At 40.9% G+C, this 15,685-nt stretch overlaps 2 protein-coding genes across 3 annotated transcripts in view; both read right to left on the bottom strand.

Moving 5' to 3' along the window:
* Positions 1–12,497, bottom strand: part of kif28 (kinesin family member 28) — a 36,722-nt gene extending 24,225 nt beyond the window's left edge. The window contains exons 1-13 of the mRNA XM_057856912.1: positions 10,865–12,497; positions 10,158–10,352; positions 7,342–7,392; positions 7,065–7,238; positions 4,273–4,308; positions 3,907–4,026; positions 3,732–3,839; positions 3,501–3,655; positions 3,326–3,437; positions 3,188–3,255; positions 2,979–3,121; positions 2,790–2,911; positions 2,630–2,720 (exon numbers count right to left, since the gene is read on the bottom strand). Of these exons, the coding sequence (XP_057712895.1) occupies positions 2,630–2,720; positions 2,790–2,911; positions 2,979–3,121; positions 3,188–3,255; positions 3,326–3,437; positions 3,501–3,655; positions 3,732–3,839; positions 3,907–4,026; positions 4,273–4,308; positions 7,065–7,238; positions 7,342–7,392; positions 10,158–10,352; positions 10,865–10,918 (1,429 nt within the window). The 5' untranslated portion in view covers positions 10,919–12,497. The remainder of the gene's footprint in view (positions 1–2,629; positions 2,721–2,789; positions 2,912–2,978; positions 3,122–3,187; positions 3,256–3,325; positions 3,438–3,500; positions 3,656–3,731; positions 3,840–3,906; positions 4,027–4,272; positions 4,309–7,064; positions 7,239–7,341; positions 7,393–10,157; positions 10,353–10,864) is intronic.
* A 406-nt stretch (positions 12,498–12,903) lies between these two features.
* ahctf1 (AT hook containing transcription factor 1) overlaps positions 12,904–15,685 on the bottom strand; it is a 41,929-nt gene continuing 39,147 nt past the window's right edge. For both annotated transcript variants that reach the window (XM_057856583.1, XM_057856661.1), the window contains one exon: positions 12,904–15,018. In XM_057856583.1, the coding sequence (XP_057712566.1) occupies positions 14,817–15,018 (202 nt within the window). In that variant the 3' untranslated portion in view covers positions 12,904–14,816. The remainder of the gene's footprint in view (positions 15,019–15,685) is intronic.

The raw sequence follows: 15,685 nt of genomic DNA, 5'->3' as shown, positions 1-15,685 counted from the left end.
GAGTTCGGTCCGTGAAGCCGGTTGTAAGTCGGATCCATTTCCAGTGAGAGCTGGACTCCGCCAGGGCTGCCCTATGTCACCGGTTCTGTTCATCACATTTATGGACAGAATATCTAGAGGCAGCCGAGGGACTCCGGTTTGGTGGCCTCAGTATTGCATCTCTGCTTTTTGCAGATGATGTAGTGTTGTTGGCTTTATCAAGCCATGACCTGGAACTCTGACTGAAATGATTCGCAGCAGAGTGTGAAGCAGTCGGGATGAGAATCAGCACCTCCAAATCCGAGACTATGGTCCTCAGTCAGGAAAAGGTGGAACCTCTCCAGGTCAGGGATGAGGTCCTTCCCCAAGTGGAGGAGTTCAAATATCTCGGAGTCTTGTTCAAGACTGATGGAAAAATGGAACGGGAGATCAACAGGTGGATGGGTGCTGCGTCTGCAGTGACGCGGACTCTGCATCGATCCGTCATAGTGAAGAGGGAGCTGAGCCGAAAGGTGAAACTCTCTATTTATCGGTCGATCTACATTCTTACCCTCACCTATGGTCAGTGTTGGGAGCAACGCCGTTATAAATAACGCCGTTACGTAACGGCGTTATTTTTTCAGTAACGGGGTAATCTAACTAATTACTTTTTCCGCTGTTACAACGCCGTTACCGTTACTGACGGTCAAAAGCGGTGCGTTACTTACTCTGAATAAATTGAAGAAACTACCAGCTGTGTCGAGTCGACTCTCTGCTCTGTTGATTTGTCATCCAAGACTTGGGGTGCGTTCAGGTTCGAGAATAGTGCACGTACTTCTGACTCCAAGCTGTTTGTCCCTGCTCATTCAATTAGACAATGCTTTCCAAAGTTTGGTAACGTTTCTGTTTGCTACACCTGATGCTAGCCTCGTTCCCATCACCCACTGTCAGCCAGCAATAATTCTGCTTCCATCTTGAGGACGGCAGACGCTTTGAAGGTGACGTGAATTGTCGGGAAACGAGCCTACCTAAATGCAGCCCCTCGAGAGATGCGATGGAAGTGATTGCGATTGGCTGAGGGTTAGAGTCATGTGTCGTGGTAAGCCAATCAGAGCCGGTGATTTCACAAGCAAACCGGAACAGCGCGTGCGGCAAACACACACACGCAAAACAGATGCACAGGGTCGGGATGGCAGAGCATTCAGAAGAAAAATTGTCCTTTAAGAGGTGGAGATATAGCCACTATTTCAAGTTTGTCGAAATTAAAGGAAAGAACCTGCATGTAATGTGTGATTTATGTCCCGGGGCAAAGCTTTTATCGACATCTGTGCTAAGCAATTCAAATCTACTGAAGCACCTAACAAATTAACTACCTGTCTGTTCTTCTCTATTCCACTGACTCGAATACTGCTCAGAAAATTTCATATTCTTTGACATACAACAAGTTCTTTTTAAAGTAACGGAAATAGTTACTTTCCCTGGTAACTAGTTACTTTTACTATAGAGTAATTCATTTACTAACTCAGTTATTTTTTGGAAGAAGTAGTGAGTAAAGTAACTAATTACTTTTTTAAAGTAACGCGCCCAACACTGCCTACGGTCACGAGTTGTGGGTCATGACCGAAAGAACAAGATCCCAGGTACAAGCGACAGAAATGAGTTTCTTCCGTAGAGTGTCCGGGCTCTCCCTTGGAGATAAGGTGAGAAGGTCGGTCATCCGGGAGGGGCTCAGAGTAGTCGCTGCTTCTCGGCACCGAGAAGAGGTAGATGAGTTGGCTCGGGCATCTGATTAGGATGCCTCCGGGGTGCCTCCCTAGTGAGTTGTTCCGGGCACGTCACAAGGAGAGAAGGCCAACCCAGGACACGTTGGGGAGATTTTGTCTCCCGGCTGGCCTGGGAATGCCTTGGGATGCCCCAAGAAGAGCTGGCTGAAGTGGCTGGGGAGAGGTAAGTCTGGGCTTCCCTTCAGAAGCTGCTGCCCTCGCGACCCGACCTCAGATAAGCGGGACAAAACGGATGGATGGATGAATGGATGGATGGATGGATGGATTGTCAATTAAAATATGTTTAATATTTAATTTTGGGGGGTATTATTGGGTATTATTTATTTAAATTTCTGTCACTTGTAACTTAATTGGAAAAATATATATATATTTATCATTCGTAGGACACTCAGCGCCGAGACAACATGCAGGCAACCCTATTACCCTTTTTAGCATGGTAGAAGAAGAAATAAGTGAATCACATGATAAAATGGACTTGACATAATTTGTTTTCCAAAAGAAAAGGTGGAGCAAATTTATAGCCTTGATTCTATTTTTCATATTTTTATAAAATAGTTTTCATTGAATTTCTCACTCTACCTCATGCAAACCTGTTATGCATATACTAAACCGCTAGCTTTGACTCCAGAGAAAAAGTTAGTGTTAGTGCAGATTTACAACCGTTTTACCTGCAAGCCTGTTACAGTGATCATGCCAAGAATTGTAAATATTAGAGTTGTCTAACAATGACTTTTTAACCAATATCCCTTCAAAATTCCGATAACTATATCAAGCCAATACCGTATATGTGGTTGTGGACTTAACATATTTATTTTTTTCGGTTGCCCGATATCGGACAACTCTGGTAAATAATCAATGAATGAATCAAACGCTATAATTATTCTGACCTTCCGGGATGAAAAGCTTGACGACACCAGACAGTTGAGCATCTTCATTGATGTTCAAGATGTAAGGGTGCATCTGCATCATTCTCCTCTCCTGATACACATTACAATAACTAGACATGGGACAGCAGTCATTGGGATGTGTGTATGTGTGTTTTTGTACCTGTGTGATGTTGGCATACTGTTGCTCCCAGTCCTTAAGCGCCTCCTGCAGATGTTGCTCCCACAAAGTGTGAATGGTTCTGATCTGAAGCTCATTGTGTGTCAGTAGCTGACGGATCTCCTCTGAGAACATACAAAATAACACACCTCAGGAATTCTGTCGTGATCTAGTCACTTTCTTATCACTTACTGGTTTCATCATTGGCACTGCGTCCATCCTGGCCCAGCCGACTCAGTCGTTGCATGAGTCTGGCATTCTCCGCCTTGAGTTCTTTGACCAGACGCTCAGTTGGGCTCTCGTTCACTACAGGACGGTTCTGGATGTGCTTTGCCCTTAAAAAAAAAATGCAAGGCGCACACAATAGAATTTTTGTGTTCCATTAGGTGTTGTCATTGTACCTCTCTGCATAACGCAGTGTAGACAGAGATTCTTCATAGCAGATGTCAGCAGGGCTTAGTGTGGCAATCTACAACATGAAAATGTTTTGAGTCCACATTATTACATTTTAGAACAAGATGCATTCGGATGAGTGTCACCATAACAGTACGGCTGTTTCCTCCCAAAGCCGACTGCAGTAGTTTAGTAAGAACTGAATCTCTGTATGGAACATGCACCACCTTCCTTCCCACTGCCATGTCAGCAAGAGCGCTACAAATGAGAAGACTTATGTAAACATGTGACAAAATGACTGAATAAGCATGCCGTGCTGACCTGATGACGTTGCCCAGAGTGGTGAGGCTGAGGTTGATGGCCGTGCCCTCCTTGAGACGGTCCGCCTCGGATGATGCTGACCTCTGACGCTCACTTCCTGCCAGATCCACCAGGTTGATGTTGGATTGTTTAGTGACGCTCTCTTTAGACAAGATCTTTACAAGAAGTTCACATCAGCAATGAAGAACTAATGACCTGATAGAGTCAGTGAGAGATGTAAATCAATGTCACCTGTTTGAGCTGCAGTACAATAAGCATGTGTGAGCGGCTACTGTTAGCATTCATGAGTGTAGCAGCTGTAGTTCTGGTTCTGGTTCCCTGCTCCATCAGCTGCTCAATCTAAAGGTTTTGAGTATGAAACGACTACTTTTTGCAACAATACAATAAAATATGTTTTCATAGACACCTGTGCTGCACTGTCACATGGAACTGTACGCAGACCCTCCACATAAAAGCCCCTGTGCTGCTCCTCTCGGACACGGAGGCCCCCAGGAGGACGAGAACCACGAGACAGCAGGTCTACCACCTGGTGAGATTGTATGGGATGAAAAGGTAATTCAGGAAGTTAAAGATAATGAGTCATATTCTGCTATTGATGGTTGAAATGGTTAGGACGGATATCACCATCAATGGCAGCCGATTACTTTTTTTTTTTTTATTGGACTTTTTATTTAATGTCTGACCAAGCGCTGAGCATAATTAAACAAAGTGGTTTGATGTCAGTGGGACACGAATATCAACATTACTTTGGCAACGTTACATTTCATCTCACCTGCTCATTGTAGATTTCCAACATACTGAAGAAGACCTGTGAGGACATAAAACATGGGGACATATAGAACGACTTTTCAAACATACATAAAGTATATACACATTAGAGCTGTCCCGACTAATCGATGTATTCAACGTCATCGATGACATAAATGCATGACGAGCACACCATCCCGTCGACAGTTAATGAAGGGTTGGAAAAAAAATGTGCGGAAAGTTGAGAATGGCGGACGCTTGGTATGCAAGCGGGGAAAAGCAAAAAAAAAAAAAAAAGCCCACCAGAGTGGCCAAAACGTGGATTATTTTAACGAAACAAAGGAGGGTACACCGTCGTGTGCAGTCTGCAATGCCAAGCTTGCATACCACGGCAGCACGTCGGTCGTGAATGAACACCTGAAGCGCCGTCACCCAGTTGTAATTTTGGAAGACGACAGGAGACAACAAGCTGGCTGACCGTAAGTCCATATTCAGTGCCGTCCAAACTTATTGCCACCCCTGAAAAAGATGTTTTTAGCTTCTAATATATATTTTTTAATTCAAATAATATGGGACCTTAATGGAAAAAAAGAGAAAAATCCAACCTTCAATACAAGTGCATTCATTCAGTGGGGAAAAATCGCACATAAAGAAAAAATTATTTGACATCAAATAATGTGTGTCACAATTATTACCACCCCTGGTGTTAATACTTTGTACAACCCCCTTTTGCCAACAAAACAAGGTCTGGGGACTGAGATGGCAATGGGAGGAGCTTGATTTTGTGTCTGGTGAACCATTTCTGTGTAGATTTGGCCATATGTTTAGGGTCATTGTCTTGCTGAAAGACCCAGTGACAACCCATCTTCAGCTTTCGGGCAGAGGGCAACAGATTTTGATTTAAAATGTCCTGGTATTTCAACGCATTCATGATGCCATGCACCCTAACAAGGTTCCCAGGGCCTTTGGAAGCGAAAAAGCCCCACAGCATCACTGACCCACCCCCATACTTCACAGTGGGTATGAGGTGCTTTTTAGCATGCGCATCTTTCGTGGCACGCCAGACCCACTTAGAGTGTTTGTTGCAAAAAGCTCAATCTTGGTTTCACACAAAAATACACACGGTCCCAGGCTTCAACTGCTTTGGTCAGATGAGACCAAGATTGAGCTTGTGAACTGGGTCGTCACTGGGTCTTTCAGCAAGACAATGACCCTAAACATATGGCCAAATCTACACAGAAATGGTTCACCAGACACAAAATCAAGCTCCTCCCATGGCCATCTCAGTCCCCAGACCTTGTTTTGTTGGCAAAAGGGGGTTGTACAAAGTATTAACACCAAGGGTGGTAATAATTGTGACACACATTATTTGATGTCAAATATTTTTTTCTTTATGTGGGATTTTTTCCCCACTGAATGAATGCACTTGTATTGAAGGTTGGATTTTTCTCTTTTTTCCCATTAAGGTCCCATATTATTTGAATGAAAAAAAAATTATTAGAAGCTAAAAAAACACATCTTTTTCAGGGGTGCCAATAATTATGGAAGCCACTGTAACTAACGACATTTGTTGTTGAAGTTGCCTTTAGGTGTGTCGTATGAACTAGCGTCGTATCAACGTGCATCATTAAGTTATTTTCACGTACTTCACTCCAGTGACACGTGACATTTATTTATCTACTCTGCTGCTGCTCCTGAAAGCTGTATGTCTCACAGTCTCCGTAGTCTGTGTACAGCATGCAGATTGTATTTGTTAGAATGATGGATGCTCCCGCTTGGAGAAGAGAAAAAAAAAATTGGAAACAGTGGCCTTCTTACTATAGTCCATGACTGCACCAATCTTACTTTATATTACAGTGATCCCTTGCTACTTTGCGTTTCAAAAATCGCACCCTCAGTCCATCACAGATTTTTTTTTTTCCATTTAAAAAAAAAATGCAGGATTTTATAGAGATGTCCCATCTGATCACCTACAGCCTCTCACTCTCCCTCCTGAAGCGTTTCTTTCTCACCAGGCAGCTGCAGATTGTTAAAGTAAACGATGAGTGACAAGGGAGCTGCTTTGAAGTGGCCAGACAACTAACTTTCAAAGGCTGACACCTCGATTATTTTTTTTAAACATTGGCTGTAGTCGCTATGGCAACTCATTGTGCTGTGTCGTGTGCTGTTCTAAGAAAGCATGAGTTCATTTGGGAGGACTCACTCAACGAAGAATTTGATAAAAAAATATACTTTGGGAGGAAAAAAACTCATGTCTTATATGTATCTCTTTCCAATGCTAAATCTGAATAAACACACTGAACACGCACACAAAAAAACAACAACCCACATCTCTACTTCGCCAAACACACCTTAACCTCGCGGATTTCGATTATCGCAAGGGGGGAGGGGTACCCATTAACCGCCAAAAAATGAGGGATCACTGTATAGTATATATAGTAGTATACTATAATATTAATGCTACATATTTTTAATATGTAGTTTTTTTAAACAATTGTTTTAAATCATGTTGGAAAGGTGAAATCACAGTGTTCTGAATCTGTTTACATTCCATTTTGTTGCATCACAAGTTAATGCTATCAGCATTTGATCTCATTGTTTATTTGTGATAAAGTATCGTTATTTATGTGTTTATTTGTACTTTAATAAAGAATGTAAGTGTATTAAAATGTTTTTGTGAATTAATAAACGTCAACAACAAAAAATTGTTAAAAAAGTCTGCTGACAAATCGGGAGAAAAATTTGGGACAGACCTAATACACATATACTGGACTGTCTCAGGAAATTAGAATACACAATATTCTAATTTTTTGAGACAGTCCTAGTACATATACTTCCCTGGCATTGTCTGGTATCCTGGTTTTCTTTACTGGCCTCAAAGAGTCGCTCACAAAGTTTGGGAACCAGACCTTTATTGGGCTTGTAGCCCACCATGGAGTAACTCTTCCCAGAGCCTGTCTGTCCATAGGCCAGAAGAGTAGAGTTGTATCCCTGTGTTCACCAAACAAACAGTATTAATTACATTGTTATTCTCTGAATTAAAACAAAAACAACAACAACAACAACGTGTGTTTCCAAGAGAGATGTTCGTTACCTGAAGTGCATTTTCCAAAATTCCCTCTCCAAGGTCCTGGAACACACATTCCTACAGGGAAATAGCATGTTTTTTTTTAATTTATGTATTTATTTTTTTAAACAGAATAATTCGCACAGTGAGAAAGATTTCATTAATAAAACTTCCTACAAGAGGAGTTTCCTTCTTTCATTAATTTTGATAGAGCTAGTAATAAAAAATAAAATAAAAAATTAAAAGGTTGCAAATGTTAGCTTTAGCCTCTTGTCTTATAAACGTCTTTCAACAGCTTAGCTAATGTTGTGAAACAAGCAAATGCTGAATTGGCTAATAATACAGTAACTGTAAAATTACAACTTACCTGTATCAGTTTTAACAGACTTGACAGAGAATTTTGGAATTAAAAAAGCTGGTAGCTTTTCGGTTAGCACAAAACCAGCCAACATCAAACATTTCTCCAACAAATACTGTAAAGTTCAACATGTACAGGAGCTGCCAAGTTTCCTCCAAAAAGTATGCAAACTAAAGGTATGGAGTATAATTGTACTAAAACTTATCTTTTACGGCAGTTTATTTATTCTATAGGCCTATATAAATTATAGCTCTGAAATTTATGGTCTCACATAGAAACAGACAAAATTACAGTCATTACAAAAGTAGTTGAACCAACACGAACACCTTTTGAAATGAATATAATTTTAAATAACAAAATTACAGAATATTCAGCAATACTATACAACCAAACGCTGCAATGGTCACTCCACTCAGGTACAACGAAACCAACACAAGGAAAACACTAAAATCCCCCTGCATTCCAAAAAGTGAACTATTTTGAGATACAACTAATGTAATATATTACATTATATATTAAAAACTTTACTAAGGAAAAAACCTTTTGCCCACAGTTGGAAACAACTTATTCACACAGCAATATTGAAATTCTATTAATGAGGAACGGACTGTCTGTGGCTTGTAAAACAGGGGCACATTTGGAAATAAGGGTGTCACTGGTAATGTGTCAGTGGCACATCCTAACCATATTTGTAACCCAAACCTCAACTAAACAAAGTATTTAGCGTAAACTAGTAGACGCTAGCAGAAGTTAGCTAATTGGCCAATGATTTTTCAGCACAAGAATTGTTTTAAGGCTTTTTTTTTTTTTTTTTTTTAAATTTAGAAAATGTATTTTTTTTTGTTTGATCCAACAACTTTATGTAACAACCTAGGCATGTTATCGTTGGCGATTTTTTTGTGATGTGTTTTATGCTTTACCTATCTTGAAAGCCTCACAGGGATTCAAATTAATTACAGTGGGGCAAATAAGTAATTAGTCAACAACTAAATGTGCAAGTTCTCCCACTTGAAAATATTAGAGAGGCCTGTAATTGTCAACATGGGTAAACCTCAACCATGAGCGACAAAATGTGAAAAAACAAAACAGAAAATCACATTGTTTGATTTTTAAAGAATTTATTTGCAAATCATGGTGGAAAATAAGTATTTGGTCAATACCAAAAGTTCATCTCAATACTTTGTTATATACCCTTTGTTTGCAGTAACAGAGGCCAAACATTTTCTGTAACTCTTCACAAGCTTTTCACACACTGTTGCTGGTATTTTGGCCCATTCCTCCATGCAGATCTCCTCTAGAGCAGTGATGTTTTGGGGCTGTTGTTGGGCAACACCGACTTTCAACTCCCTCCACGGATTTTCTATGGGGTTGAGATCTGGAGACTGGCTAGGCCACTCCAGGACCTTGAAATGCTTCTTACGAAGCAACTCCTTTGTTGCCCTGGCTGTGTGTTTGGGATCATTGTCATGCTGAAAGACCCAGCCACGTCTCATCTCCAATGCCCTTGCTGATGGAAGGAGATTTTCACTCAAAATCTCTTGATACATGGCCCCATTCATTCTTTCCTTTACACATATCAGTTGTCCTGGTCCTTTTGCAGAAAAACAGCCCCAAAGCATGATGTTTCCACCCCCATGCTTCACAGTGGGTATGGTGTTCTTCGGTTGCAATTCATTATTCTTTCTCCTCCAAACACGAGAACCTGTGTTTCTACCAAAAAGTTCTATTTTGGTTTCATCTGACCATAACACATTCTCCCAGTCCTCTTCTGGATCATCCAAATGCTCTCTAGCGAACCGCAGCCGGGCCTGGACGCGTACTTTCTTCAGCAGGGGGACATGTCTGGCAGTGCAGGATTTGAGTCCCTGGCGGCGCGTTGTGTTACTGATAGTAGCTTTTGTTACTGTGGTCCCAGCTCTCTGTAGGTCATTCACTAGGTCCCCCCGTGAGGTTCTGGGATTTTTGCTCACCGTTCTTGTTATTATTTTGACACCACGGGGTGAGATTTTGCATGGAGCCCCAGATCGAGGGAGATTATCAGTCGTCTTGTATGTCTTCCATTTTCTAATAATTGCTCCCACAGTTGATTTCTTTACATCAAGCGTTTTACCTATTGCAGATTCAGTCTTCCCAGCCTGGTGCAGGTCTATAATTTTGTCTCTGGTGTCCTTCGACAGCTCTTTGGTCTTGGCCATAGTGGAGTTTGGAGTGTGACTGATTTTGTGGACAGGTGTCTTTTATACCGATAATGAGTTAAAACAGGTGCCATTAATACAGGTAACGAGTGGAGCCTCGTTAGACAGCCAGAAATCTTGCTTGTTTGTAGGTGACCAAATACTTATTTTCCACTATAATTTGGATATAAATTCTTTTAAAATCTACCAATGTGATTGTTTTTTTCCACATTCTATCTCTCATGGTTGAGGTTTATCCATGTTGACAATTACAGGCCTCTCTATTTGTCCCACTGTAAATCAGCACTTACCTGGTCTGCATAGCGCCCCCCTGCCTCCTCAGGCAGGTAGAGGCCTGTGCGGTCATCGATGACGTAACCACTGTGGGACCAATATGCATAGTCGAAACAGAAGGATCGGCGGCACTGAGGGTCACGTGGGTCCTGGATGCTGATAGAGCTCGCCGCCATGGCGATGATGCAGCGGCTGCCCGCGTCACGCTCCCTCTGAATTGAAGTGTCAAAATGTGAGTGATGAAATGCACCTACATTCAAATTTTACTGCGATTCACAACAATAAACGTCCAATCATGTGGCTTTATTCATCCTTCTGTTGTGCTTTTGATTGGGTTTATCATTAGTAGACGTCCAATCCATTTGAACTTGAATTTTTGTTCAAAACATAAAGGCCAGCTCGATAACAGTAGCTTGCAGTGGTCAGAATCAACTTTCATAAACGATGCCGACCAGCGATCCGGCAGCGTTGGACCGACACAAGACAGCCGAGAGCGAAAACATTCTTGCCCACCGCTGGGGCTGGGCTCATGGTTGGGGCCGAGAAAATCTGTAAATCTCCTGCTTACGAAAGGCCGATAAGTTCTCACTAGTTTAAGGCAGTTGAAAAAGGTAGCTGATTTTTTGAAGAGTGGCTCTGGGTGAAATTAGGTGTTCTCTGTCAACCCTTTAAAAACACAGCAAATTCATGCAGGATATGTGATCATGAATGGAAACACACTGACCTTGTTGAACGGGCGGACTCTGACGGCCACTTTAACACAGTCCCTGCTGTGCATTTCAGATATTGTAAACACCACTAGTTTTGGTTGGATGTTTTCTAGCTCTTGTAAGGGAAGTGAAACAGTAGACCAGTTTTGACTTTCACCTTGCCTGCCAATGAATTATTTACCTGCATGCGGCATCATTTATCGGGCCACTACATTGAAGCCCAGGCAGGAGATAAAATGCATAAATTCATGGCAAAATGAATAACGTTGTAATGGAGTAATGGGCTGACGGGTTGATTGGATTACATAGTTCATGAAATCACAAGCAGTTGCTGCATGTACTTCTGTCCTAAATTTGGACTTTACCATATAAAAGGAATATAATTTTTCCAAATATTTCCTACTACATACATATACTTAAGTTGATCAAAAATATATACATTTCAACTACATTTTTCAATTCTGTGGCTTAGCGATGGGTCCATTCTAGAGCCATGTAGAAAGAGCTGCGATACTCTCATCTTTCCGCAGGTGGTCATGTGGTTCATGTAGGCGTGCGTACTTCCAAGGAAAAACAGAGCTGTACTGTTTTCCTATGGAACTGACAGCAGTGATTGAGACATTTATGGGAAAATGGAGAAAATCACGTATCTAAGTACTTGTTTGATTACGTCTTTGCATTATAACATATTTGTAAATGCTAGTTTTACATTTGGTTTGGTAAGGCGACCATTGAAAACTATGTAAACTGTTACGCAGAAGGGGACTTTCCCATGTTGCGGAAAATTTCACGTTTGTGTTAACATTAGCACAGGAAATCGACTTTTACATTGAAATGCAAGATGATTGCTTTTTTTCCCACAGCTGGGTTAGTTTTTTCAGAGAATGTCTAGATCTCCTTGATTTGCTTACCTGTATAAATATATTAAAGATAACCACTATGTAGCCCATATTTTGTTACCAGGTCCCTAGTTGGTTTCTTTGCATTGACATATAAAAACACTGGTTTCCCAAACCGTCACGATTCTGAAATTCTATGTTTTACTTTTCTTCACTTTTGTACTTTCGATTGCTTATATTTATATAGACATTCTCCTCATTTTATGGATTATTTGATCTGAAACACAAATTACATTTAACAAATATTTTCTACATCGGGTCCAAACTAAATGAAAAAATACCACTAAAGAGGTAAAAGTTTGCCGGTCGTCCAGTTCCATGTGCAGACAAAAACCCCAAAGAATGATGCTACCAGCCCCATGCTTCACAGTAGGGATGGTGTTCTTGGGATGGTACTCATTATTATTCTTTCTCCAAACACCATCAGAATTATGACTTTCTCCCATGACTCCGCGGGATCATCCAAATGGTCATTGGCAAACTTTAACCGGCCCAGGACATGTGCTGGTTTAAGCAGGGGGAACCTTCAGTCCCATGCATGATTTTAAACCATTAAGGTGCATTACAAACAGTAACCTTGGAAATGGTGGTCCCATCTCCTTTCAGGTCATTTACCAGCTCCTCCTGTGTAGTTCTTGGCTGATTACTCACTGTTCTTAGGACGCTACAAGGTAGATCTTGCATGGAGCCCCAGTCAGAGGGAGATTGACAGTTATCTTTGGCTTCTTCCATTTTCCAATAATTGCTCCAACGGTGGATCTTATATCACCAAGCTGCTTGGCAATAGCCCCATAACACTTTCCAGCTTTATAGAGTTCTGCAATTCTGTCGCTGGCTTGCCTGGCACGGCCAGACTGTTCTCCTTGTGTTTTTCAAACAGAGAGATAGCTGGAACAGCGGTGAGTCCGGAGTACCAGGCTAGTCTTTGGCAGCCAAACTAAATGAAAAAAAAAAATCACTAATAGGTACTAAATAGGTAAAAGTTTGCCTTTTGCTCAAATTGGAGGCTATATTCAGAATTTACGATTTTTCCCCCGACGACGGTGAGGATAAGCACTAGAGAATGGAAACTAGTAAACATCAGGGTTCAGCATTCAAATGCACATAGTACAGCAAAAAGCAAAACTTGGGAGAAAAACCACTGGCTAAAGAGCAATTGTTCATCAATCTTTATTTATCAAACAGCAGTCATCAAAAAATATGACTATACATTCTCCTCAGAAAATAGCCTTTGTATCAGCCATACAATGAACACACTCAAGTCAACAAATGAACAAGGAAAAAAAAAAATGTTTTTCCTATTTTTGCATACTGTACAATATATCCAGTAGCTAAGAGTCCAGATTTTTTTGGCATCAGTGTACAATTAACTACGTTTGCTCAACCCGTTAAAACTTTTAAGACCGACAGTTAGATTAGATACAAAGTCAATGTGATAAAGCCTTCAAATAAACAAAGTTCTTTAGGATTTATTAACTTAATTTGGACAAAGAAACCTGTATTTACAGATTGAAATGAACAAAATCAATATTTTTAAAAGTGTTCATTGCGACTTAAAACACAAGGTGTGAGAGCTTGCAGCGGGCCAACCAACAATCAACAGCCCCGACAAAATGTCATTGCAGCCTAGGAGGTCCAAACCACGCAACTCAGACAAGTACCCACAAGGCTACCAGTGACGCAACAATGCGATAAGATAGGCAAACCCACAGGGAAGCAGCATCCCGCAGCATGCAACTGCCACATGGTGGGGTGTGTGTGTGTGTGTGTGTGTGAGGTGGGGGTGGGGGCTACCGGAATTCAGTTGTCACCAGAATTTGTTTTTTCACATGTGTCACAGGTATTTTTTTTTTTAACTGCTACTCATACTGCAGATGCGCGACCGGATCATTCAATGCTTTTAGCACCGCCTCAGGTGATCAGCAGGGATGAACTAGAACTGCTTAAGACAATGAAATGAGGGAACAGTGATTAAAATGACATATTGGTTCTGTATTCTGTAATATAATGTATTTGGAGCTTAATATTAAAAAAAAAAAAAAAAAAAATCGACCTAAGTCGCCATTATTTACGTTGCTCTGTGGTGATGTAAAATGGTGTCGCCGTAATTATGTTACGCATTAAAAAGAGACTACCGTATATTCCTTACAGTCCACGAGGACAATTATAATTTGCTGCGCTTCGTCAGATTGGAGAGTATTCCTTCAACCACCAGAGGGCAGTGTCGACTTATTTATATTAGGAAAAAAAAAAACTACTTACTAGGAAGAAATATTTTGCCAACATTAATGCTGCTCTGTTTTTAAGAGTGCTGTGCACATCTTTTAAGTTAATCAAGGTCTTACGTTATGTACTTGTCATCTTATTAGTCATAATAGATGGTATGTGTTTTTAAATTGATAGCCCTGCTTCACTGTGTACCGTTAGTGTAAGCAATGCTCAGTGCTATGCGGTGCTAATGGTGTTACTTCGACATCACCATTAAAATTCTAAATTGACATTGAGGAAAGCATTTTTATTCACGGGCTGAGGTTCCAAAAATGTCCATAATCAATTTAATTTTGAGCCCAAAGTGAAGCTAAGGTGCTAAAGCAAAGCTGCTTGACACAACTCTTTTAGGGCATTTACGTCTTCGTTGCCATTGGTGAACATTTACCACAGACACACCATCAACTATAACCAACTAAAGATTCCATCCTCATGTTGTTCACATTTTCTGTTCGATTTTTACTTTTCGGTTTCGCATTGACTCAAACTGTATAGGCTGAATGCTTTAGCTCTCATCGCCACAACCAAACTGCAACGTAAACAACCACAACGACTTACGTAGAAATAGTTGTTAATCATTTTCAAAAGCTGTATATAACATATGCTACTAACATTCAAATAAAACACAGAACCAACATGTCATTTTACTTAGAGTTCCCTTTAAAAGCCTTCAATAAGAGGCAAGTTCTCAATTGAGGATGTCTGTAAATAACTAGCAGCTACAACAAAATCAAAATGGTAACCTATATACCCTTTATATAAAAAATTCCTCCACACCCAACCAAGTTAAAACATGTTATCATGGATTCTTCCTGCGTGTGACAGGTTTGGCAAAAACGCTGTTCATGATTTGTCTACGGCGTAGAGTCATGCCTGATGGCTTCTGCGCCTCCCCTTCCTTGGTCCTCTTCTGGGATTGGAGGACCCGAGTGTCCGGGCTGGACGGTGGCGAAATCAGGACTGGTTCAACGAGGGGACGAGGCTCTGAGCCAGATGAGGATCTGACGGTGGAATGTGAAAACACTTAATAAGTTGCTGAAAATTCCAGAAACAAATCAAATTATGCAAGTTTGAGTTTAGTTATGGCAGTTGCTTTTGTATACTTAAAGTCTGTAGTATATAATGAGGAAAATAAGTATTTGTGGGGTGGCGTGACTCAACGATGAGTAGTTGTCCCCGAAACCAGAGGCTGTGGGTTCGACTCTCCACCCTGATGAACTGGTCTAAGTACCCTTGCGGAAGATACTGAACCCCATGTTGCTCCTGGTGCTGCGTCACCAGTAGGTTGATAGCGATGTAGTGTAAAGCGCTTTGAGGGCCTTGAAAGTTGTAAAAGCGCTATACAAGTATAACACCATTTACCCGATGATATTGCAAGGTCTCCGACTTAGAAATGATGGGTGGATTTGACATTTTCATGGTAGGTGCTCGTCCACTGTGAGAGACAATTTCAGAAAAAAATTCCAGAAATTACAGTATATTTTTTAAACATTTGAATTATACTGCTACAAATACAAATTTGAACACCTGTATGAATGTATGTAACTGTATGAAGCTAGAATTGTGTGCCTCAAAGACCTGTTGGTCTCCCTTAAAAAGTCCAACGAATGAGTGGAGTGGAGGTAAACTTTTTGACTTGCGTGAGGCGGTTAGCTGCATATAACACCT

Source organism: Corythoichthys intestinalis, chromosome 1, assembly GCF_030265065.1.
Source record: "Corythoichthys intestinalis isolate RoL2023-P3 chromosome 1, ASM3026506v1, whole genome shotgun sequence".
Lineage (NCBI taxonomy): Eukaryota > Metazoa > Chordata > Actinopteri > Syngnathiformes > Syngnathidae > Corythoichthys > Corythoichthys intestinalis.
Note: the sequence above shows the minus strand (reverse complement) of the source record. Positions and strands in the feature narration are given on the sequence as shown.